At 38.6% G+C, this 26,039-nt stretch overlaps 1 protein-coding gene and 1 long non-coding RNA gene across 2 annotated transcripts in view; one reads left to right on the top strand and one right to left on the bottom strand.

Annotated features, from left to right (window-relative positions):
* Positions 1–22,616, top strand: part of LOC109417125 (thioester-containing protein 1 allele S3-like) — a 57,659-nt gene extending 35,043 nt beyond the window's left edge. The window contains exons 12-14 of the mRNA XM_062850184.1: positions 20,886–22,150; positions 22,219–22,372; positions 22,449–22,616. Of these exons, the coding sequence (XP_062706168.1) occupies positions 20,886–22,150; positions 22,219–22,372; positions 22,449–22,537 (1,508 nt within the window). The 3' untranslated portion in view covers positions 22,538–22,616. The remainder of the gene's footprint in view (positions 1–20,885; positions 22,151–22,218; positions 22,373–22,448) is intronic.
* On the bottom strand, positions 1,390–16,291 carry LOC134287689 (uncharacterized). Its single transcript, XR_009997457.1, has 2 exons — positions 2,004–16,291; positions 1,390–1,929 (listed from the first exon to the last, which is right to left on the bottom strand). It is a non-coding gene; the product is annotated as an uncharacterized LOC134287689 (long non-coding RNA).
* Positions 22,617–26,039: the final 3,423 nt, after the last annotated feature.

Raw genomic sequence — 26,039 nt, forward strand, 5'->3', positions numbered from 1 at the left:
GTTTCCTCTAGTAGATCGAGTACCCATAGACGGTAAGTGCAAGAAAGTGCTTCTTGTTTGAGATGAAAGTGTAGTGGGGCAACGTCAAAAAGAATTTCGAGCGCTGCCGTAGGAGTTGAAGAGAACGCTCCAGACATCGCCATAAAGCAAATTCTTTGGAGATGGCCTAATTTTGATTGGACCGTTCTCACTTCGCCCTTTTGCCACCACACAAGACACCCATAAGCCAGTATTAGACGAACAACAGTTGTGTAAATCCATTTGATATACTTGGTTGTACCAAAGGTTCGCCGGCATTGCCCGAAGGCCATACAAGCTTTTTTGATTCTGAACACAACATGAGGTGTCCAGGAAAGCTTGGAATCAAGAATGACTCCAACGTACTTTACCTGTTCAGTCACATTGATTTCAGAATTAAAGAGACGTAAAGGTCGAAGACCATTACGGTTACGCTTTTCCGTGAAAAGAACAATAGATGTTTTACTCGGATTTACGGATAGGCCATATTGGCGACACCAACCCTCAACTACCTGAAGGGCGTTTTGCATCAGGTCGAAAAGGGTGCTGATGCACATACCGACTAACAATGTTAGGTAGTCGTCGGCAAAACCAAGACTCCCCCTTAGGGGCATCCACAAACACTCAATTTCCTAATCGCCGCTTGACGCAAAGTCGAGAAGAGATGTCGGTTTTTGAGCATTTGATGAATCCAATTGGAAATCATAGGTGATATGCCATGACCCCGTGCGGCTTCCAATATGACACCAAAAGGCACGTTGTCAAAGGCACCCTCGATATCTAAGAAAACACCCAAGCAGGATTGCTTTTGAGCGAATGTCTTCTCGATATCGTAAACAACTTTGTGTAAAAGAGTCACAGTGGACTTTCCAGATTGGTAAGCATGTTGGTTCACATGAAGAGGCACATTGGCCAGATGAACATCACGGATGTGATGATCGACAATGCGTTCTAAGTATTTCAGAAGAAAAGAGGTCAAACTGATAGGTCTGCACGGAGAAAAATATAAAGTTATATCAATCATATTGCGGTCGCGAACAAGCATATTTGTGCACTGACTTTTATATACGCCCTTTTTGAGATTGTATTACGCATAATACCATAGAACGAAGCATAACAGATGCTTGAAATGATCAAAATTGATGAACTGATTAGAGCGAGAAATATGGTTGACTCAATCATATTATGCATGCATCAACAATATTTATTGTTGATGGTTTGACAGCTCTTTTATTGTCATAATAGATTCAATGATATTTATGCTTAACTCAACCCCTCTTAACCCTAAACTTGAGGCTTGAACTAACTGTATCGGATGATTGTTTCGAATATACACAAAACTCGTTTGAATGAGGTTATGTTGCATTTCAAAAAATCGAAAGCTTTACATTTTGGATGAACATTTCTATAATGGTCGTATTTTAGTGCAATATGTTATAATTGTCACATAATACACTAACTACCACCATTTCAGGAATGTTCAATTATCAAAGAAAAGTCCTTTATTTTACTTAATACATAGGTAGTCTGTTCAAATAATTTATGATTCAAGAAAATTACTTCGTGATACGATCGGTCGCCGGCCAAACCGAGAGTATGGCGCACTAGCAGAAGTTGTTGATTCCGGACTCCATCACTGCAGCGCATCTTCAGCAGGTCATCTTCTTGGGGTTGATCTAGATTCTAGGGTTGCACCATCCAACGGAAACCGTCCAGGAAGAATAATTTTTTCTCTCCGGCTTTTGTAGATTGGATAACTCAGAATGATTCTGAGGAGGCTGGGTACCCTTATCCGAACCGAGCGGTCTTAACAGGCTTGCGATGATTCCGTCCGGTGGTTTGTTCTTGCTCCGGTTTTTGTGCTGCGGCTGCTGCATTTCGGGTTTGGTGATGTACTATTTTGAGCTGCACCTGGAGAACATTGAAAACAACACAGGCATTATGAGTTTGCGAATTCAGAACCTCATTACCGGCTGCACACTTACCTGAAGCCGAAGCGGCGAAATCCATAAAGATTGATTATTACCAGACGCACACTTTTCATTCCCCCAGGAAAAAAGGATCCACAATATAATATAACACCACCACCGCCATCATGAACAATAACTGAGTAGACAGCAGCTCGGCCTAGGTCTCGGCAAGCAAGAAGTTAGTGTAATGACATATATGCTTGGTTTAAGCATTTGATGGTTGATGTTCAATGATGTTGTTTTGACCGAAACATACACACTTAAAACTGATTCTCGAGCTCGGCAAACAAATTTGCTGATTTCAAACGGCAACTCGATATTTTGCTGATATTTCAGCAAACAACACGTTTTCGCCGAGATTGTCCAAAATGCTTTACCGAAATATCAGCAAATTGTTTAAGAACTTGGAAAACTGACAGCATTGTTTGCTGAGCCCATCGGTAAACATAAATTTTACTGAAATCAGCAAACGAGATTACCGAATTTCGGCAATACAACTGTCAGTTTTGCAGCTACCATGTCTGCCAAAAAAAAAAAACACAACAGGTGCTGGTGCTGAAAGTGCTGAATCTACATCATATATTTCAAATCAAGTGATTTTTCAAACGAAGTGTGTGTAAATTTGTAAGAATGTGATATCTTTTTGTAAGTACTTATTACTGATAATTTACATATTTAATCGATTACAGAATGCCAGTTTGACGCCATTTGACGCTGTACTTCAGGGAGGTGTTCGCGTTGGGGAAGCCGATAAATTATTGATTCAATGTGTTTGCTTGTGAAACGGAATGAACATTTGAAGCAACAAACTGATTATTCTGTACGACATTTCTTTGAAAAAATTGAAAAATATATACGAATAAAACCTTTCCATTCTGTTCCCGTGCGAGCGCAAAATATTCTTTTTAACTTTTTTTCTTCCATTCTGCAAAACATAAACAATACAAAATGCCGAGATTCAGCAAATCCATTCGTACTTAGAAATGATTTTGCCGAGCACTCAGCAAATATATTTGCTGAGAATCTCGGCAAAATATTGATAGCTGTCATTATTGTGATTGCCGAGTTCCCGGCAAATCTATTTTTTGCTGAGGTGGTTGCCGAGCACTCGGCGGTGCCAATCTCGGCAATCGGTTTGCCGAGATTCGGCGAAAAAAACTTAGTGTGTATGCTTGATGCAGACATCAAATCATTGTGAATCAACCATTTTAAGCAATTATGCCAAAAATATCTCCGAAGCTTGAGAGAACTATGGAAAAAGTTATATGAATCAGAACACATTTCTGTCCGTGTGAAGCTCTTTGCTTCTTCATACGACGCACGACCTACTTTCGGAATAAACTTCACAGTAATATCCCGCCAGGATTTGGGAATATACCCTGTAGCAAAACTGCAAACAAGTAGTTGTTTCAAAACATGTTTGAAATGATCAAATTTTAGTCTACGTGGTTTATAAATACCTCCTAAATGGATGGTTAACTTCCCTCAGCGTGGGAGTAGGATAATTTTCGTCTTCAACTGCTTTGGCGTAGTTGTTCCATTCGTTGAATTGGTATCCCGTGATTACATTCTCCACGCCGTTCAGATGCTCATCGAAGTGCTGCTTCCACATTTCAATCACCTCACGCCAGTCCGCCAAAAGACCCCCATCTTTATTCCTCGCGGCACGAAGCAGTTGCGGAATGCGTTAAGCTTCTGATAGAATCACAGACAAACAGACATATATCTTAGAAGAAAATTTGTTTCAAAAACATCGTTTGGCATCTCACTAGCACCCTGTATAATGCCGAAGACTACTTTATCAAGAAGACTTACAGCACTGCTCAAAATCAAAGTCACTGTTAGCAGCGCCACCACGGGTTAAGGTGATATGTGTGTAAATCTTCATACTCGCACCAATACACTCTTACCCAGTAAACCTCAAATCGTAATGGAAAGTGCATTCAAAGTTGTATGTCTCGCTGTCAGCAATCAAAATCGTAAAATCTGTTGAATCTTGTGATAAAAAATGTCAAGTCCCATTGTATGTATATAAATCGTTGCTTTGTTTTGTTTTGGATTAAGTTTGTTGTGTATAGAGCAAGTCAAAAAGTCGTCGCTGTTTGCATACGCTTACAAGTCATATACAGGGTGTTTGGTTCCGGGTTTTGGATATTTTCAGGGCCGATAGGTCTTGATGAGAGATGAAAAAGTTCCCATGGAACATAGGGTCACTGCTAAGTGAGTTAATCACATTTTAAGTTTTTAAATTTTGCTTATCTTTGAAGTCCTGTATCTACTAAACTATCAATCGTACAAACTTTCTCAGCGCACGAATTGAAAGCTAATAACTTCAGCTTTCTTAGTCTCTTGGACATAAACTTTGTAAAAATAGTTTAAAAGGCCTTAAATTGAAAAAAATCACTCTTTTTCGGACATTTTTGATGATTTAAATATGAAAATAAAGCTATTGTTAAAAAAGTTCTTCTACAAAACATGCACGAACTTGTTCCCCAAAAATGTTTCTTTGTCACCAAAACTCTATCTGTTGTAGTTAAGTCAAAAAATGATTTTGAAAATAACGTTCCAAATTGCATTAACTTCATGCCAAAACAATGGTCATCGCTCTGGCATGAGGACGACTACAGCTGCTGGCTTGGCTGCTGGTGATGTCATCGCGTACAGAAAACGAGATCGCTCTTTGTCGCGTCACATCTCCGCCTGCGGAATCATTCGAGGCGGAGTTTGAATTTCAAAAGACGCGTGCGCATACTAAGTGCGACGTGTAGTTAACTTGTTTTTCGACGGAGCGAAACCGCCGACGAAAGTATATTTACAAAAGCAACCATTTAAATCCTTCGCACTCGTAGCTCCTCTCTAAAATAAAAACTCTCATATTTGGTTAACACCCATGGATTGTGTTGGAAACACACATTTTTTAAAATTGCTCGTACGCTCACATTTTTGCAAAATATCAATATTTTTCGGTATTTGAAGGTGGTTTATAAGGTTACCATGTCGAAATTATTGCAAAATACATGCTCATGTGAGCGTACGAGCAATTTATACAAATGTGTGTTTCCAACACAGTCATTGTGCGGCATGGATGTTTAGGTACTAAAAATGTGCAGGCCGAACTCATTTTTAAGCGTAGGCTTTTTTGCGTGTCTGCTGCGGTGCTGTTCAGATGGGGGGGTTCTGTGCGTGCGGTAATTTAGAGCATGCACTTATTTGATGCATTTCCAAATTCACTACATGTATGATGGGTAATGATAATGATTCTTCATATTTCTGGCATAACATCCCAACTGAGACAGAGCCTGTTTCTCAGCTCAGTTGTAAAACATACAGCAATAAATTCCTATGGATCAAATCTAGACCAACATTTGAAAAGGGCGGAAGAGTCAAAATGTAAACAATTCACTTTTCAGCATAATTTGATGAAACAATTCATAGACATATGATTTTTCCTGACGTTAGCTCAAAAATAAGTTTCCACTTCTGGAAAACAATAATTTAAATAAAGGCGGATTTCCACATATGATTATGATCACTTCATTTGGTTGTTCCGCCAATGATCTTGCGCCTTTGAAAAAAAGCACAAAAATGCACAAAATTGTTAACACTGTTGAATAAACAGTCGAGAACACCATCTCGCCATTCATATTTATCAAATTTACACAAAACTTTTACTCCCACTTTTGATTAAAGTCGCCCCAAACTACTTACACCGTTATTGAAAAGCCTTCGTCATTACGTCGTGCTTCGGCGCCCATCAAAATGTCTGAGTGGAAATCCGCCGTGCACTTATTGCTCTTGTTGCGCACGGATGGTTCTTACGCCCAAGATCAAATCGGGCGTTTTTCATCGTAAAATTCAATAAAGTCGCTGACTAACTGCAAGAAGTGGCGATAACATGGCTTCAATGTATATTCAGGATATATTTTCTCCAAAGGACCCACAGTTGGATGATATGCAGCTGGTAAAGCTTCAGTGATAAAAATTTTGACGAATGGTCTCAAATCAATTGACCGGCATAGGTTACAGCAGGTAGATTCAGCAAAAGGTGATATTGGGGACCAGGCCCGTGCACAGAAAAGGCGACAAGGGAGGGGTTTTACCCAATTTTTGCAAAGGGTGGAGGAGGCCTTGGGTGTAGAGTATCGGCAATGGGAGGAGTTTAACCCCCTAAAACGCCTCTCTTGTGCACGGGCTTGTTGGGAACATAATATGCTGCCTGCACTTCCCCATCGGTACTGTAGTTATATTTTTTTTCAAACGCGCATTTTGGGCAATGGCAGGGACAACTCCCACCTTTGTTGTACGATATTAGATAAACTGTAAAGAGTTGTTGTTCATAGATAAGAGCTAGAATAACCAACCAAGAGCAACCGAAATCTGATTTCCATTGCATTTTACTCATTGTTTTTTACCACTCATCGTAGGCAACGTCAAGAGAAAATTTTCCTCCTCTTCCATTGTACAATATCAGATAAACTTCATTTAGTTACTTTTAGTTAAGAAAGCTTCAAAATCAATTTATTGCAGTGGGTTAGGTTCACAATCTATTGCATTCCACTAATATTGACCAAGCGTAATTCCAGTGCTGGCGACCAAGCGGCGTAGCATGTCGGGCGTAATGACCAATGAGTTTTTATTTAGGCGTAATTTTTATTTCATTCATTTTCTTCAAGGAAAAACGCTTGTTTGTACTTTTTGACATAACATCACCAAGAGGATAGTGTTTTCTTCTAAAACAACGAAAAAGATTGAGTGCCAGGGTTCCTGATTTCCACTTTTCATCTTCTTCCACATTCGAAGACAGTCAGCAGCGAACGGTTGTCGCTTTAGTTCGTGTGTATGCTTGTCAGCGACGACAGCAAACTCCGGCGAACGGTGGGAAGCCACACTTGGAAATTACTCATTCGTTCATATTCGCATCGCAAGCGAATGCGATTCGTGAGTGATGCGATTGATATTGTGCATACGAATTTTTGATGTTTTCAAGTTATTTTCTTTGCTAATCTAGCATTTCAACAACAATACAGTAAAAATATATGCATTACATGCAGAAATTCTCTTCTACTTATGATAATAGCCGCTTCGATCGCTCACCAGCATTCTTCACCATTCGCCATTCATTCATTCGCTTGCGATCCAAACTGCGACGAATGGCAACGAATATTCATGTCAAGCAGCTAGCTCATCGCTTCCCACTGGTGATGGGGTTGCGTGTTTGATCACGACGATCCGTTTGCTGCCTCTTCCTTGATTCGCTTCAGCAAAGAGGAGTGAATATGAATGGAGTGAGGCGAATATACCGATCCTTGGTGCACACGCACAAAGTGTTAAATAGGAATTAGTTTTAGATTGTGAAACTTTGCAAGCGTTTTTCTCGATTCTAACATTTTGGACATCCGCCCTTTTCACATGTTGGTCTAGAAATCATGGGGGTCTCCTTGTGAAATGATGCCTTTGGGGAATCTGACGAACAAGTTGGACATTTTACGAGAAGTTGGGGATTTATAAAAAACTTTAGGAAGATATTGGGGATTTTTAGGAACGTTGGGTATTTTTTGGAGATATTGGGGAGGGTTAAGAGAACTTAGGAATTATGGGGGTCTTCTGCTTCTGGGAAATGCTGCCTTTGGCGAATCTAACGAACAAGTTGGACATTTTATGAGAAGTTGGGGATTTTTAAAGAAGATTGGGGACTTTTAGGAGATATTGGGGAGAACAAAGGGAACATAGGAATCATGGAGTTCTTCTTGGAAAATTATACCTTTGGGGAATCTGACGAACAAGTTGGACATTTTAGGAGAAGTTGGGGATTTTAATGAACATTGGGGACTTTTAGGAGATATTGGGGATTTTAGGAGATATTGGGGAGAATAAAGGGAACATAGGAATCATGGAGTTCTTCTTGGAAGATGATACCTTTTGGGGAATCTAACGAACAAGTTGGACATTTTAGGAGAAGTTGGGGATTTTAATGAACATTGGGGACTTTTAGGAGATATTGGGGATTTTAGGAGATATTGGGGAGAATAAAGGGAACATAGGAATCATGGAGGTCTTTTCGGAAAATGATGCCTTTGGGGAATCTATCGAACAAGTTGGACAATCTAGGAGAAGTTGGGGATTTTTAAAGAATATTAGGGACTTCAAGGAGATATTGAGGGATTTTTAAGGGTCGTTGGGCAGGCCTGCAAAATATCACTGTCAGTGCCTGATTTTCAGCCAAAAATGAATGAGTGCGGCGGTCGTTTTCAGTTCCTTGATGTGAGAACTGACACAGTTCGAGAGCTCTATTTGTGAGCGGCCAAACAAGATTAATTCCCAATCATCCACGTACACGGAAAGATCGATGTACACAGAGCAAGGAGTAACTTTCACGCAGCGATTGAAAAGACAAAAGGTTTCATGCAAACTTGTGTGAAAATTCACGCAAATTTGTGTAAACCCGGATCAGCACATTTTTTGTGCTGATCCAGTCGCACGCAAATATGAGTGAAAAATCCTTTGTCTTTTCGCAAGTTACTCATTCGCTGTGTACTTTTGTTTTAGGGTGTACTACTCATGCTGGGATTCATTCAAATATTACGTAACGCAAAATTATACAATTTTGAGCCCCCTCCCCCACGTAACAACTTTTGTATGGGGAATTTTTAAATTTTGTATGAAGCGTAACACAGTGCTAGACTCCCTCCCCCCCCCCCCCCCCTTGACGTTACGTAATATTCGAATGAACCCCTGACAGGCCATTCGTCTCAAGCGGTGGCTTGTGAGAGTGAGTGCCCTATACGCTACCACGGGTGAAAACACTCAACTACAGAAAATTGAATGGAAATTTTGCCCTGTCAGCTCTCGCTTTCAGCACGCTGCGTGCGACTGTGAGTACCTACCTACAGGGGATGGCCAAAATGTTTGGGATAGGCACCTTTTTTTCTCTCACAAAAAAGTTCAACATGCTATAACTTTTCATAGAGTGCATCAAAAAATCTCAAATTTTGACTGTTTGTCACCCTAGTATATGTGCATCATTGGTACAAATTTGGGCTCGATTGATTAATCTTTCGCAAAGTTAGAACCGTTCGGGTAAAACACTATTTTTTAGACAACTCATTTTTGAGCTGTCATATCTCGGAAACCAGTGAACCGAATTGCATGAAATTTTGAACGTACACTAACAATATACAAATGCTTCACAAACTATTAAAACATAGATACTTTTTGAACGTTGAAAAAAGTTATCATAGATAGACACTTTTTGGATTTTTCTCGAAAAAAGGAATTTTTTTCACGTGAATGTCAATAAATTTTAGTGTAGATACCCAAAGATTTTCCACTTCTGTTCTCAAGTTATCTTTATTCAGATATATTAGAGCCAATTTAGCTTGAAGGAAGAACACATTTAGTAATTTTAGTGTGGTATTGTAAATTTGACTAATTTTCCTCTATATGGGTAAAAATTTCAACCCGGTATAACTTAATTTACCGGGAAAAAATAATACATTTTATAACGTTGTATTAAGTATCAATATATTGTTGATAAACGTTAAAAAAATCATTCAATTTAGTTCTCTGGTTTCCGAGATATGACAGCTCAAAAATGAGTTGTCTAAAAAATTGTGTTTTACCCGAACGGTTCTAACTTCGTGAAAAACTATTCAATCGAGCCCAAATTTGTACCAATGATGCACATATAACAGGTTGATAAACAGTCAAAATTTGAGATTTTTTGATGCACTCTATGGAAAGTTACAGTATGTTGATTATTTTTTGTGAGAGAAAAACAGTTGCCTATCCCAAACATTTTGGCCATCCCCTGTATTTCATTTTGCTCCCGTGTTGCTGATCGGAAAGCAACAATGACAAGAAAACCAAAATGGAGAAAATGAAAAAAGCAAAATTTCGCTATCATAAAGGCCTGTCGAAAATTTACAGCACTGTTGTTGACAACTACTGAACAATTAGCGTGATGCATTTTCATCCAAATCCGTTCAACGGTTCCGAAAAACGGTGTTCTAGAAATTTTGAGCTATGTACTCCAAATACCTTTTCCTTAATAGTCACACCCGAAAAATGATTACAAAAACTTTACAGTGGAAAACTGCCGAAAGGCGTAGCGCTATTGATCGCTCTACGTGAAAACGCGAAATAGACGGCACATTCATACACTCTTGAAACGAATCCTGACTTGATTATGTTTAGGAATTATGGTTAAAATGAAATTCCATCTAAATAATAATCTACATCTCTTGGCAAATATTGTATCCTACTGCCTATTGCATTTTTAAATATGATCTCGGCAAAATGTTGTTTTATATTTTCGAGGTTTTCTTAGTTTCCTCGTCGATTTTCTTACGCAGAAAGAACGAGCTTTTCATTCGCACTAGCCCAATATCTCTTGGATTTGTGCTCAATAACAGAATATACCTATCTTTGTAGATCTGTCCGGAAAAAGGCAATGGAGACGTCGTGTTGATAATAAAAACATAGATAATGAACGCCATGCTATCATATTTTTCATTTAACCATTAACATACATCAAAAATTTGCGCTCAGCAAAATTTAAATTGATCCTCAAATTTATCGGTTTATCTAAAAAACGAACGCTTTATTTATTTTCTTCGCTAATATTGAGCACTCCACTTGAATAGATTTTTTTTAAATTTAAATTTGAAATAGATGAGAATATAATGCGTAATATTCGTACGTTATATTATCTGTAACTGTAAAAAATAGCATGGTCAACTTAGTATGGCTAACTGTGTAAGTAGCAAAAGTGCATAGTTGTGTAGTATTTTTGATTATAATTCTTTTGCTTCGTTCAGAAATAAAGAAAGCATTCTAGAAATTTTCAAAAGATATAGTTAAGGATCCAATTTTGATCCATGGAGCTTCAGAAATGCACAGGAAGTGAATAAAAATGAGGACGTTAGAGGATTTCTTGGAATTAAACATTTACTTGACAACTTAGAGCATTAAATAATTTTAATCATTCGAACCGTGCACCGATTTATTGGTTGATTCGAATATATTATGGGTAGTAGAATGGGTTTGTCATGATAGTTCTCAAAACTGATGAAGTCTTTTTGACAACAAACCGTTAGTTCGAAAAAAAGTGATGAATTGATATTACATTTCAGTGTTTTTTTTATTAATTAATGTCAATACTTACTTTAACGGTAATGATCGACCCTCCAGCGTACCGCGCTGCCTCAACTGTTGTCAACTCAGTAGCTCTATACCGAGCTCGGTATTAATCTTTGCTAACCATTGCTAAACATTATTATCGTCACTGTTGGAATTGTGTCGCTTCTTAGAACAGGAAAAGCTTGGTTTCAAGCAACAATGATTTATCAGCGCGTTAAGAAGTTGTAGGCATGGTAAACTCTTGGTTTTAATTTGTTGCCCGTACTAATTAGTACATGTTTTTTATCTGTATTAACGAGATTTTTAGCCTTAGGCTAGTTCATCTCGGGACCCATACTTTACTACCCTTCCGAATGAAGAACTCACATTTCGTGAGTAGTGGGATCCCAGATCCTCGGCGTGACAGTCACGGGCTTTAACCATCACACCAGATCCGCTCCAGAGAGTACATGTTTGTTCCTCTCATCTATGGTTTGTATGTATGTATGTAAAGTTCTGTTAATTTTTAAATAAGTGTTTCTTCTGAAGCACATTATACAAACACATTATGCACAGACCATGCTATTTACTAAATATTTAGTGGAAAATAGTCTCTTTATGGTGTATAGAAGAATCCACATACCAATGAACATTTAAGCATCAAAACACTATAAAAACAAAACAAAGCTTTACATGTGTAATTTAAAAGATACCTTATAGTTACCTGATATCCACTCATCTCTAATGGTTTGCATACACAGTTAAAAAATGTTACATCGTATCACCTGTAACAAAAGGACCCCGTCATATCACACACATTTTTCCATCATTTTTTAAATTTACAGCTTGCTCTCAGTATGAAGCTTGTGTTCAAAATTCTATACAAGAAATTGTTTATTGTAAAATTCATTGAGACATAATAGAAACTTATACGTCAAATTTCTTTACGTCGGGTGTAATTTTCAGAAATTTTTGCTGTGTATGATTGCTTTGATTGAAAAAAAAAATACGTTGAAATATGTGTTTGCTCGTTGTAAACATGTTATTTGCAACGTTTTCTTGTTATAAATCCATTAATTTCAAAATTTGATAAGTTGTTGCATTTAATGGGCACTCAAGTGCCATATATGTTCTGTCAGTGCACTCCGATTCACGTTAGTGTCAAAGTTACGTTGCAATTAGCGTATGTCATTTGCTCGTTGAAAAACAAATGTGTTGCAACAGGTGAACGGCCGCTGTTGTAGATGGCTTCCTATGAAAATATAACGACTAGTCGTTGGTTTTTTGGCTATAAACGGTAAGAGATTCCATTTTGGCGTCAAAAAATGAAAGGAAGAACATTAGTTTTTGCGCTAGGAAAAATTTTGTTTAAAATAATCTATGATACAGACGGTACTTTTATCAGCATTTTTAGACGTTTTTTTTCTCTATAGTGAAACATTTTCTGAGAAACTTTTTTCTCAATGTATTTTTATTGGTATGCTGAGGTAATTTGGCGTCGATTTCACTAAAAAAGTTTGTTCTACAATGCATAGTTTCTGAGATATGTTTTTTTGAGTTTGGGGTATTTTAGAAAATTTTGGAAAATCGCGAAATTTCATCTAGCATTTTCGGGAAAATTGTTCACTATGATTTTTTTGAATTCCATATATGATCATATATCCACGACCTCTAGCTCTGGTGAAATTTTCATTGAAATCGGAGACCCTTCGGCCCAAACCTGTTAGGTAATAAAAAAATGCCCATCTCATAATTGCTTCTCGCTAGTTCTTTTCTATATAAAAAAGGATTTGGCAACGAAACCGTCACTAAACACAAGTCAAAAACCGGTTGACCATAGGTGGTTTTACACTTTGTATTTGTTTTTGGTCAGTCCGTATGCGATAATTTTAGAAAAATACCTAAAAATCCAAATTCCTTCTCCCAGAAAATCGTGAATAACTTTAAAACGGATAAAAAACACCTTGATATCTTCGGCAACATTTTTCTTAATAAAATTTAGAATTAATTTTATATTTACATTCGGATGAGATCATTTTTGGTGGTGAAACATTGTGGTAGAAATAGAAGGTAAATAAGAGTGAATTTACAGGGTAAGGCAGAAAATAATGCGAAAATATGTTTTATGCAATTCAGTATCATAATTTCTATTTTATACTATTCATCTCAGTATCATAATGGCCTACTTTTCCGTACCGGTTCATTATGCAACTGAAATGGGTTGCATAATGAAAAATAGTTGTATAATGTTCATTATGTGACCCATTTGAGTTGCATTATGAACATTATGCAATTCAAATGAGTTGTATAATGAAAAAATCATCGCATAAAATTTTGTATGGAACTCGTTGCAAAACTCGATTTTTTCAGCACTCTTCGTAATTATTCAACTCGGCAAGCCTCGTTGGATAAATGTACGACTCGTGCTGGAAAAATCAACTTTTTGCAACTCGTTACATAAATAACTATTAATTTCAAATCTTATTTCTATCCGTTTGACGTTAACCAATGCTTGTTTAGACGTCCCATCATCTCTATCAGACTATTTTTTCATATGTTATGTGAAGTATTTTTAATATTTGTCAGTAACCTCCATAAGACAGCGCCACAGTGGGAGAATAAGGTACAAAACAGTCAAAGAATCCTATAACTTGTGAAAACCACAAATGCGGTTTTCGAAGTCATACTTTTCTAATGTAAAAATGTGCGGGGAATCCAATGAAACCAGTTTAATATGTCGCACGGATCGTTAACATACTCATTTTACCCCAATTTTCCAATTTCTAGGGATTTCGATAGAAATTCATATGTATTTTCAGAAGCGATAACTCAACCCATCAAGCTCATATAAACTGCCGATACAAATGAAAATGTCAAACTTGATCGCATGAATTGTCATGTCCGTTTCACCATATTATCCCATATTATCGCATTTCTGGTTAGACATGCCATTTATCTAGGGAGAATATCAACAAACACCCATCCAAATGAGTTTTTATTCGAAAAATACATTTGAGCCATCTAATAAATGAAGTTAGAAAGTTCAAACAAACTTGTATCTTGGCAATTTTGCCTTGATGTCCCCAAAAATATAATGTTTTGTGCTAAAGAATTCTGTATCTTTTGAAAACCATGAAAGCGACTTACGAAGTCATACTTTTACAATGTAAAAATGTACGGAGAATCGATTGAAAGTGGTTTCATAGGCCTCATGGATCGTTAACAAACTCATGTTACCACAATATCCCAATTTTTTGGGATTTTTTTTATGTAAATTCATATGCATTTTCAGAAGCGAAGAAGCGACCTTGAGGTAAAAAGCTCAAAAAATCAGTAAATGCCCATCAAAATAAATATTTATTCGAAATCCACATTTGAGCCATCAAGGAACAAAAATCGGAGAGCTTGTATTTTGGTCATCTGGTAAAGCGTTCCTAATAAAATATAATACAGTGACGATTCGTTCGTTGACAGCTCGTTAGATGGGCTATCTCGATGGTTGTATGTTTACTGGTTGGGGCAAAACCCAACTAAAAAGCACTGTCAATGTCAAAATAGATGTCAAAACGAGTTTGACGTCTGATCACCATCACATCACAGCTCGTGTATGCAGAACGTTTGCGTAAGTATGTGAGTGTTTCCTGACGTATTTCTCGTCACTTGCGTGTGTCGAGAGCATTTTGATCAGTTGTCAGTTGCCCCAACGAACGAACACGATTCGCTACTTGGGGCGCAGTCGTGACCCAACCAGTGAATCCGAACTGTAATAATAAAAAAGTGCTTATTCCTAAAAGTGAAATTTCTAAGATAAAAACTCTATGAGTTGAATAGAAGCCCGCATTATAAATAATGACTTATTTTACCGCTATTCTTCGATGAAAATAAACTATTAAAATCAAGTTTTTTTTTGTTGGACATTTGTTTACCGGACAGGACGCTGTGATATCTGGTAATATTACATGATATCCCGATGATGGTTGTTAACAGACTGCGTTTTCAAACGTAAAGCTAACTTAAGTCTAATGCAAATTTCTTGATCTTTTCATTATTGTTATTCTAATGGGAGGTGCTTGGAGTTGCGCTAAGATCAATACGGTTCAATAAGGGAATCCAGAGAGAAAGAGGATGAGAGATTAAAGAGAGTGAAAGTAAGGCACCAACCACGGAACGGAAGAGCAACTTAGTGCAAATCGCACATTCAAAAAGTGGCAAATTTCATCCTTGAGGTCTCCTTAATATTTTTTTCGTGTAATTAGACGACTAGTAAACCAGTATAAATGTTTTGAAATGTCCGTTGGTCACAGTCAATTATTCTTAATGCGAAATTCGTGATTTTTTATTTGTTGAATGAATGCATGGTACATTTTCAGTAACTTTGTTGAAATCCTTCTGTGATAAACGATGTAGTATTTTTGAAATCATCCATTGAATACATATTTAAGAGTTTATGGGACCATTTTTCAATTCAATGTTATAATTGTTATACTATTAAGTCGACTATCCCAAGGGGAATGACATATCCTTTCCTAACCGGGGAATCCGCATTTTTCCGTTCCTCACCGTCGCTAACTGAGCAGCAGTTAAACACGGTTAACGACGGTTAGCAACGGATAAATGCGGCTCTGACTGTCGGCCGATGCACACGGGCGGCGCGTCCACGCAGCGTGCACGCAAGTGCGTCCTGAGTTACACACAATCAAATGGGAGGATGCACACGAGAACGCAACGCTACCGCACCGCAACCGCGCCGCACCGTGTGCGGCACGCAATGTCAACGCATGCCCCACAGGAACGCTGCGGCGACGCTGCGTGAATTCACGCAGCGTCAGTTAACGCTCGTGTGCATCGGCTCTTATAGTATTTTACTTCATTCTTAAGCTGCTAGTACACAGGGTCAAATATTTGTCCAAAAAGAAACCAATGCTCAAACATCTTGTTTGACTCGATCGAATTTTCATTAGTGTCAAACTGATGTTGTTTCTTGAGTTCTTTCCTTGTCAAATATTTGACCCTGTGTACTACTGGCCTTAAGCTGCTAGTACACAGGGTCAAATATTTGTCCGAAAAGAAACCAATGCTCAAACATCTTGTTTGACTCGATCAAATTTTCATTAGTGTCAAACTGATGTTGTTTCTTGAGTTCTTTCCTTGTTAAATATTTGACCCTGTGTACTACTGGCCTTAGCCGCCGAGTACACGGGGTCAAATATTTAACAAATAATGAACTGAAGGGCCAACATTTGTCTGACACTAATGAAAATCTGATCGTGCCAAAACATGTTTTAGCAAAGCATTGATTTGTTTTTTGGTAATTTAACATTTCGTCAGGGTCAACTATTCCTGTGTACTAGCGGATTCATGGGAGATAACATTGCAGAGTTTCCTCAAGGTGGATATTCCTTTTCAAGTGGGTTTATCACGTGTACTTTCGTAAGAAGCGGTTTGGAATCTTTACAAGGGCCGCGCGGTACGTTTTCCGTCCCGAAACCATTATGATACGGAAATATCGATTATATTCAACTCTACTAGTACAAAACCAATCGTCTAATTACCGTTTAACTAAAATTGTATCGAAAAACAGTTTTGCCGGATTTCCGCCAGAGACTAAGTCCATGTAAACAAGTTCGCTGAACTGTCAGTGCACGGCTGCGTGACATCTTCTTGCGGTATCCTTTTAGTTTTAGGAGCATCCATAAATTACGTCACGCAAAAAATGTCCATTTTCAACCCCCCTCCCCCATATGTGACACTTTTTTATATGAGACCTCTGATTTTTTGTATGGGTCGTCACACTTTGTTGAACCCCTTCCCCCTCATATCGTGACGTAATTTATGGACGTTCCCTTTCGCCAAAACTTACGTATTTTTTATCTCGCAAATCAAAATACGAAAATATTTATCACTGCGCACCTTTATGTTGATACCTTGTTAATGTATACCAGCTGGTCTAAAAAAGTGTATACAAATTTAAAATTTTCCGTGTAAAAAGCGTGATTTCAACCGCAAGGTGGCACACCGATCAGCGTTGAAAATTTGCCACTTTCTGATACTGAACATGCACTTCCTTTCCTTGCATATATGCAGATTGAAGGAACCGACCGAACTATCGAGATAGGAGATATCGAGATGAAGAACATCGACATGCGGATAGTCCAGGGGGAATGACACTTCCTTTGCCATCCGGAAAAATCCGCATTTATCCGTTGCTAACCGTCGTTAACCGTGTTTAACTGCTGCTCAGTTAGCGACGGTGAGGAACGGAAAAATGCGGATTCCCCGGTTAGGAAAGGATATGTCATTCCCCTTGGGATAGTCGACTTTATAGTATAACAATTATAACATTGAATTTAAAAATGGTCCCATAAACTCTTAAATATGTATTCAATGGATGATTTCAAAAATACTACATCGTTTATCACAGAAGGATTTCAACAAAGTTACTGAAAATGTACCATGCATTCATTCAACATGTTAAAACCTCGTTAATAAATAAATAATAATAATAATTCATTCAACAAATAAAAAATCGCGAATTTCGCATTAAGAATAATTGACTGTGACCAACGGACATTTCAAAACATTTATACCGGTTTACTAGTCGTCTAATTACACGATCAAAATTTAATGCGCAAGAAGGAAAAAAATATTAAGGAGACCTCAAGGATGAAATTTGCCACTTTTTGAATGTGCGATTTGCACTAAAGGCCCGAACGCAATGCCGACCGAAACGGAACGGGAACGGAATGCGGAATGCGGCAACGGAATGCGGTTCGTACTAAAAAAAAAAATCCGCGGCGGTGCCGCTGAGGCAAAACGCAATGAGTGCGTTTTTTTGCGGATTTTTTCAAAACAACATTAGTTCTCTGAGAATGTTTATGATTCCGGGACGAAGCAAATTTTCGGAAAGGTTTTTGATTCTGGGGAGGATCTCCACTACCAATACCGAGACCAATACAAGAAAGAAATAGGAATTCTGGAAGCAGGCTAATGAATCTAGAGAAAAATCTGGGAAAAAGCTGGAACATAGCTCCAAAATATAGATCAGGTTTTATTTGAAGAAATCAAAAGTTTCCGGAAGGCGGGGATGCATCGGGAGTACATCTAGAAATTTCAAGGAAAATCCGGTAGTTGATCCTCCAGGAATTCCTCAGAAGTACTTCCAGTAGCTCCACGAGAATTCCAGCAGGAATTCCTCGAAAATTTCTGCAGGAGTTTTTCGAGAATTTCTCCAGGAATTAATCGGCATTTTTTCAATGATTTTCTTTGGAATTCCTCCAGGTCTTCCTCGAGAATTTCTCTAACATTTTCTCGGCATTTTCTTACAGAAGTTGCTCGGGAATTCTTCTGTTCCCAGGAAACTCCTCCAGGACTTTCCCAGATATTTCTGCAGGAGATCCTCGGAAATATCTCCAGGAGTTCTTCGGGAGTTCCTCCAGGAGTTCTTCCAAAAGTTTCTCAGGAAATCCATCAGGAATTCCTCGGGAATTTCTCCATCGAGAATTCCTCCAGCAGTTCCTCGGGAATTTCTCCATTGTTTCCTTGAGAATATCTTCAGGAGTTTCTCGGGAATTCTTCCAGGAGTTCCATGGAAGTTGCTCCAGAAGTTCTTCGGAAACACCTCCATAAATTTCTCGGAAAGTCTTTTGAGAGTTCCTCGTTAATTCCACCACGATTTTCTTGGGAATTCCTTGAAAATTTCTCCAGTAGTTCCGTGGGAATTCCTCTCAGGAATTTCTCCAGGAGATTCTCGAGAATTCTACTTATTGTTTGGGAATTTCTTCATGACTGCTTCGGGAATTTCCCTGGAGTTAATCGAGCATTCCTCCAGGAGTTCTTACAGTTCCACCAGAAGCTCCACGGGAGTTCCACCAGGATTTCCTCGGGAATTTCTCGAAGAGTTCCTAGAAAATTTCTGGAGGTGTTCCCTGCCATTTTTCCCAGGAGTTACCTGTCAATGCATGGGAATTCTCCCTGGAGTTCCTCAAGAACATCCGCAGGAGTTTCTCGGAAATTCCTCCAAGTATTCTACGAAAATACCTCCAGGAAGTCCTTCGGGGATTCCTTAAGGAAGTGCTTCGGGGATTCCTCCAGGAAGTCCTTCGGGGATTCCTCCAGGAAGTCCTTCGGGGATTCCTCCAGGAAGTCCTTCGGGGATTCCTCCAGGAAGTCCTTCGGGGATTCCTCCAGGAAGTCCTTCGGGGATTCCTCCAGGAAGTCCTTCGGGGATTTCGGCAGGATTTTTTTCAAGGATTTCTCCAGGAATTCTTTCAGGGATTCCTCCAGGAATTCTTTCAGGGATTCCTCCAGGAATTTTTTCAGGGATTTCTCGAGGAATTCTACCAGAAATTCTTCCAGGAATTCCTCCAGTAATTCTACCAGGAATTCCTCCAGGAATTCTTCCGGGGATTCCTCCAGGAATTCTTTCAGGAATTCCTCTAGGAACTCTTTCAGGAATTCGTCTAGGAACTCTTTCAGGAATTCGTCTAGGAATTCTTTCAGGAATTCCTCCAGGAATTCTTTCAGGAATTCCTCTAGGAATTCTTTAAGGAATTCCTCCAGGAATTCTTTAAGGAATTCCTCCAGGAATTCTTTAAGGAATTCCTCCAGGAGTTCTTTAAGGAATTTATCCAGAAATTCTTTAAGGAATTCCTCCAGGAATTCTTTAAGGAATTTCTTTAGGAATTTTTTAAGGAATTCCTCCAAGAATTCTTTCAGGGATTCTTCCAGGATTTTTTTCAGGGATTTCTCCAGGAATTTTTTCAGGGATTCCTCCAGGAATTTTTTAAGGAATTCCTTTAGGAATACTTTAAGGAATTCCTCCAGGAATTCTTTCAGGGATTCCTCCAGGAATTCTTTCAGGGATTCCTCCAGGATTTTTTTCAGGGATTTCTCCAGGAATTTTTTCAGGGATTCCTCCAGGAATTTTTACAGGGATTTTTCCAGGAATTCTTTCAGGGATTTCCTCCGTTGCTCTTCCGTTCCGTGCAATCGCGGTAATAAAATGACGACCATTCAGTGAAAAGTTCAAGATTGCTGACTGATAAGTAACAATGTTTACCGAACTTTTTGACTACAGGGGAGAACTTAGATGTGCTGAACATATCAGCAATTACTTTCACCGTACACAGCATATGATCTTGAAAAAATAGCAGTCGCCAGTAGTTTCTGATGCAATGTTCAGTACAGGCTCGAGAAAAGCACCGAGTGTTCAGCAATTTTGTAGTTTTGACGAACTTATCCGCTAAAAAAGTACCGAACATCGAGTTTGGGATTGAGTGTGTAGATTGAGTTCAAGTGCCTCGATGTTTCGCGGTAAAGAGGGAATTAAATTACGGTCGTTTACCGTCTGTATCGGAAATTAGTGTTTCTTGAGATGATTGCCATCTTGTAATTAAGTGGTAAATAGCTGAGTTTAGGAAGACGGTTGGTTTTTGTCAAATGTGTTTCTGGACTGTGTAAAAGTTTAAGTCCTAGAACATGTGGTTGAGAAGGCTAGGAAATAATTGATGAGTATGCTACAACGCAATTGAAAAGTAACTTAAGAATTCCATGTAAGCTAAACTTTGCTGTATTTGTATGTAATTGCATGGAAATGCCAAAACTGACTGCACGAATGATTTATGATATTTATTTTAAACCAGCCAAGGGCTGAAAGTCTCTCTAATAAAGACAAATCAATCAATCAATTATTTATTTTAATTGATATAATTTATGATATTTATTTTAATTGATATGATTTATTAAAATTGATATACAATACTTTTTCTCATTTCTTTACAGCGGACATTCTGGGTAAAGCCATCGAAAACCTGCATGAATTGATCAGGAAGCCTGCTGGTTGTGGGGAACAGAATATGCTCTATTTTGTGCCAAATATTGTCGTTTTGGACTATCTCAGCGAAACCAACACGGTAGCCGAAAACGTGAGGACCAAAGCGATAGATTTTCTCAGCAGCGGCTATCAAAATCAGCTACGTTACAAACGATCCGACGGTGCGTTCAGTGTCTGGGGCCAATCGCACCAGGGCAGTACGTTTTTGACGGCCTTTGTAGCGAAATCGTTCAAAATAGCGGCCAAATACATCGATGTGGACAAATCTGTAGTAGATGCTGCATTTGATTGGTTAGCGAAACAGCAAACCCCAGACGGGCGGTTTCCGGAAGTGGGACAAGTTTTTCATGCAGATATGCAAGGCGGAATTCGTTCCAACAGTTTCGCTCTCACCGCATACGTTCTGATTGCATTTGCAGAAAATGAAGAAGTGTTCAAACGATACAAATCGGTTATGACCAAAACTACCAATTATATAGCAAACAATCTTTACAATATGACCGATGCGTATGAACTCTCATTGGCTACCTATGGACTGATGTTAGCAAAACATGGCAATCGGATAGACTTCCTTGAAAGACTCGTAGAACTTTCATCATACGATAATAAAACATCTGAGAGATTTTGGGAGAGAAACCCGGTGTCTGTTGAAGTAACCGCATACGCTATGCTCTCGTTTATATCCAACGATAAATTATTTGAATCTACGCCTATGATGCGTTGGCTTAACAGACAGCGATATGGTCTAGGGGGTTTTCCTGGAACACAAGATACGTTTGTTGGATTGAAAGCATTGGCAACGTTCGCTGCTAGGTCGTCTGGTGCTAAAAACGACTATCGCGTAACAGTAAAATACAGCCCGAACTTTCTACGAACATTTGACGTAGACAAAAACGTTTCCATGAGTACACAAGAGCTAGATATTCCAAACAATATCAGGAACATGAAAGTGGAAGTCGAAGGAACCGGACATGGTTTCTTCCAGGTGTGGTACCAGTACTATCAAAATATACAAGTGGCTAAGCATAGATTCAACATCACAATTAATCAACTTAACACGACTACCGACAACGTACAGCAGTTGGATGTATGTGTGAATTACAATACAGGAGAGGCTTATAAACTATCGAGTATGGCTTTGGTGGAGATATATTTACCCAGCGGGTTTGTAGTAGAAGCTGATGCCATCACAGATAAAACTGGAAGAATTCAGGTAATCATTGTTACATTAATTTTCTGGTATTCGTTAAGGAAGCATAATATTTCTATTATCGATTGCAGAAATTTGAAAGACGCTACTCAGATACTTCGGTTGTTGTATATTATGATAACATGGGACCCGAATACGAATGTTTCAAAGTTACTGCCTACCGTCGTTATAAAATTGCATTGCATTTGCCGTCCTACATCAAAGCGTATGATTATTACAATAAAGGTATATTCACAGTAAACAGCGTATAGCGTTGCAAAGCTTATAGCTTCCTGTTAATCTATTCATAACTGTTTTTTAGATCACTTTGGCATTAAACAGTACGAGGGAAAGGTGCTTCAGTTATGTGATATTTGCGAAGACGACGACTGCGAAACATTATCGTGTTGAGAGAGCTCGAAATAGAAAAATTGTGTTCATTCGAAAAAAGGAGAAAATGACAATATAAAATACCTGATAAATAAAATAACTCCAAGATTGCAAATTATTTGATGAACATTTTTGTCCTTTCCGTATGATATTTATGATGGTGATATTTTTCTACCATCTACTGTAGCAAGGCAGTTGCCTATAGCTAAGGGCATTTTCAAGATTTTTCTACACCCCCTCCCCCTCCTTACAAGATTTTTGTATGAGAACCTAAATTTGTTTGTTTGACGCGTAAGATTTCTCAAACCCCCGTCATACATAAACCCTTACGTAATTAATGGACAGTTCCTTATGGCATGTTGTCCCCATATAAGAGTTCATTAAATCACTCACAAACCGCTGCCGTCGTATATTCAGGAAGACACTAATCATCCTGCCAGCTTTCCTCGGAACACAAAATTATTTCAACACAAGCAATCTGCGTTATTTTTCTTCAAACACGCTGCTGCCAAAGGAAAATAGGCAAACTAGCCCTGGATGTCACATGTGGGGATTTTTTTTTATTATCGTACAAATTGGTACGAAGGTTCTCAGAATTCGATGTTTTTTTAATAGGTAGGGTTCATATATCTATATATATAAAAATGAGTTTGGCTTCCCTTTGAGGCAACAAAAGTCACGAACGGCTGAACCGATCAGAATGAGTCTTGCATGGTTAGATTTGTATTCATGGTGGCTGTGCTTATATGTAAAAAAAGTTAGGAAAATGAACCAAAAATGTAAGAAAATAGACAAAATGCTGATTTTTTATGATCTGGGAAGGAAATCAGCACGATCGAGTTGAAACCAATCTAGAGTGCGGTGCTATTTTGGGTTCAATAATTGTCAAACCACCACAAGTCGGCAAGACAAAGTTTGCCGGGACAGCTAGTATACGAAAAAAAAAATAATTTGAAAAAAAAACAGAGAAGACTAATTTTTCGGAAAATTCCAATCATTTTCCACAGACACTACTCTGAAAAAATCATAACTCAAGAACGAAGCATCACAATTAGTTTTTTTGTGAAATCATAAGCAAATTTTTTTTAGCAATTAAAAAAATACAAAATAAAAATAGTTTTCCACAAAATTTTAAACTGTTTTGGAAAATCTGTTTGAAAAGTCGGAAAAACTACATTCGAAGTCCGGAAAAAATCCCATTTTTATTTGTTTTTTTTTTTTGAATGGAAACTTGATAAGCTATATTCTGTAAAACTTTCAAGATGTGTTTTTTCTCCGTTCTTGAGTTCTTGAGTTTTGTGGAAATTGAGCCGTTTTCTTTGAAAAATCATTACTTAAGAACGAAGCATCGTAGGCACAATGATTTTTTTTGTGTGAAATCGAGAGACTTCTAAGGGTATGAACCATTTCGCTTGTTCGTTTAACTTTTAGTTAAAATTTGACACTTGGATAGTTATTTTGAAAATAACCCCACTCGCGAGCAGGGTTATGTCGTTTTCGGATTTGAACCTGGGTTAGAGCTGACCCTGACTCGCAATAAACGAACGAAAACGGATCCAGATCCGACCCGAGTCGAGTCAACATGTAAACAATGTGAAAATGCATCAAACTGTCAGTTGCGTATTTTCATTAAATTACTCTCCTCAGCGCACAATTGGATGCTGAAATGCTATTTGGTGCACTAATTTAATACTGCACATACCATCAATGAAAGTTTTCTATCCTCTGATTGCTCAAAGAGATAGCAATTTTGATTTTCACGTTTTGTTTTGTTGGTTTGTTTACATCCATTTTGACAGATGGACCCCGCTCGGGTTGGATCGGAAAAAATCGGCAGAGCGAACCTCGCTCTGTTTGGGTCGGATCTGGGGCGGATCCAGATCCGACTCGATTGAATAACCGAACGTTTTGACAGCAGTTAGGGCGGATCCAGGGCGAAACTAGGTTCGCTCTAGGAATAAACGAAAACGACATTAGTCTTGACAGTTCGATAGTTATTTTTTGTTCGCAATGATGTGGCTGCGTACTCTATTTTGTTCCAAATAACTACTCCTGTGTCAAATTTCAAATGGGCCACCGTCGTGGTTATTTTTTAACTTTTCGATGGCAAATAACTATCCAAGTGTCACATTTTAACTAAAAGTTAAACGAACAAGCGAAATGGTTCACACCCTAAAATAGTTTTTCCGACTTTTCCATCCGATTTTCTTCAGCAGTGGAAAATTTTGTGGATAACAATTTTTATTTTTTCATTCGTTGTCGAGCTACTGCGCGAGACAGTCGACAGTTTCACGCGTCCGGGATTCTCCTCGTTTTTTTTCAAATCCAGTTCGAGGTGCGAGTGTAGCAGTGTACTTACCTTACCGATCAGGCTAAGGTCGAGGTGGCCTTCTTGTACCGGTCGGATGACTCTCGAGAACCATTTTAGTCGGGTTGCTATCCGACATCCTGATGACGTGACCCGCCCACCGTAGCCTCCCAATTTTCGCGGTATGGACGATGGTTGGTTCTCCCAGCAGCTGATGCAGCTCGTGGTTCATTCGCCTTCTCCAAGTCCCGTCTTCCATCTGCACTCCGCCGTAGATGGTACGCAACACCTTCCGTTCGAAAACTACAAGGGCGCGTTGGTCCTCTGCACGTAGGGTCCATGTTTCGTGCCCATAGAGGACGACCGGTCTAATCAACGTTTTGTAGAGCGTTAACTTCGTGTTACGGCGAACTTTATTCGATCGTAGAGTTCTGCGGAGTCCAAAGTAAGCACGGTTTCCTGCCACAATGCGCCTCTGAATTTCTCTGCTGGTATCGTTGTCGGCGGTCACCAGTGAGCCCAAGTACACGAATTCTTCAACCGCCTCGATTTCATCACCGTCGATATAAATTTGGGGTGGCGGGCGCAGTGATTCTGGAGCCCTTTGTCATCATGTTCTTTGTTTTCGACACATTAATGACTAATCCGATGCGCCTGGCTTCACTCTTTAGTCGGATGTACGTTTCTGCCTCGTCTCAAATTTACGAGCAATAATATCAATATCATCAGCGAAACCAAGCAGCTGAACGGACTTCGTGAAAATCGTTCCACTCGTGTTTATCCCCGCTCTCTTAACCCTCTTATACCCAATCCCGCCTTTAGACGGGCTATAGTTTGAGCATTTTTGTAATTTTTGTTTCACGCAAAAACAATATTTTACGCTGATATTTAGGACTGTTTTGTATATCTCAAAATGGTTTTTGGTGTATTTTAAAGCGTATTTACATTTTTTAAAAATCATTGAAAAAATGATGCTTTAGTCACCTTTTTGAAGTCATTGTTTATTTTGTTGTGAATCGCTACAATTAACTTATTTTAAAATTTTCCCAAACCATTTTATCCTTGTTTAATAGTTTAAGGGAATTCTATGAGATTCTATGCCTTCTCCCAAATTTTGAAAATTGAGAGTGCACAAGCCCTTCAAAGTTTGTATGGAAATTACTATGGGAAAAGGACGTTTTTCATTCAATTGACCGTAGCATTCCCTCAAGTGCT

Source organism: Aedes albopictus, chromosome 2, assembly GCF_035046485.1.
Source record: "Aedes albopictus strain Foshan chromosome 2, AalbF5, whole genome shotgun sequence".
NCBI lineage: Eukaryota > Metazoa > Arthropoda > Insecta > Diptera > Culicidae > Aedes > Aedes albopictus.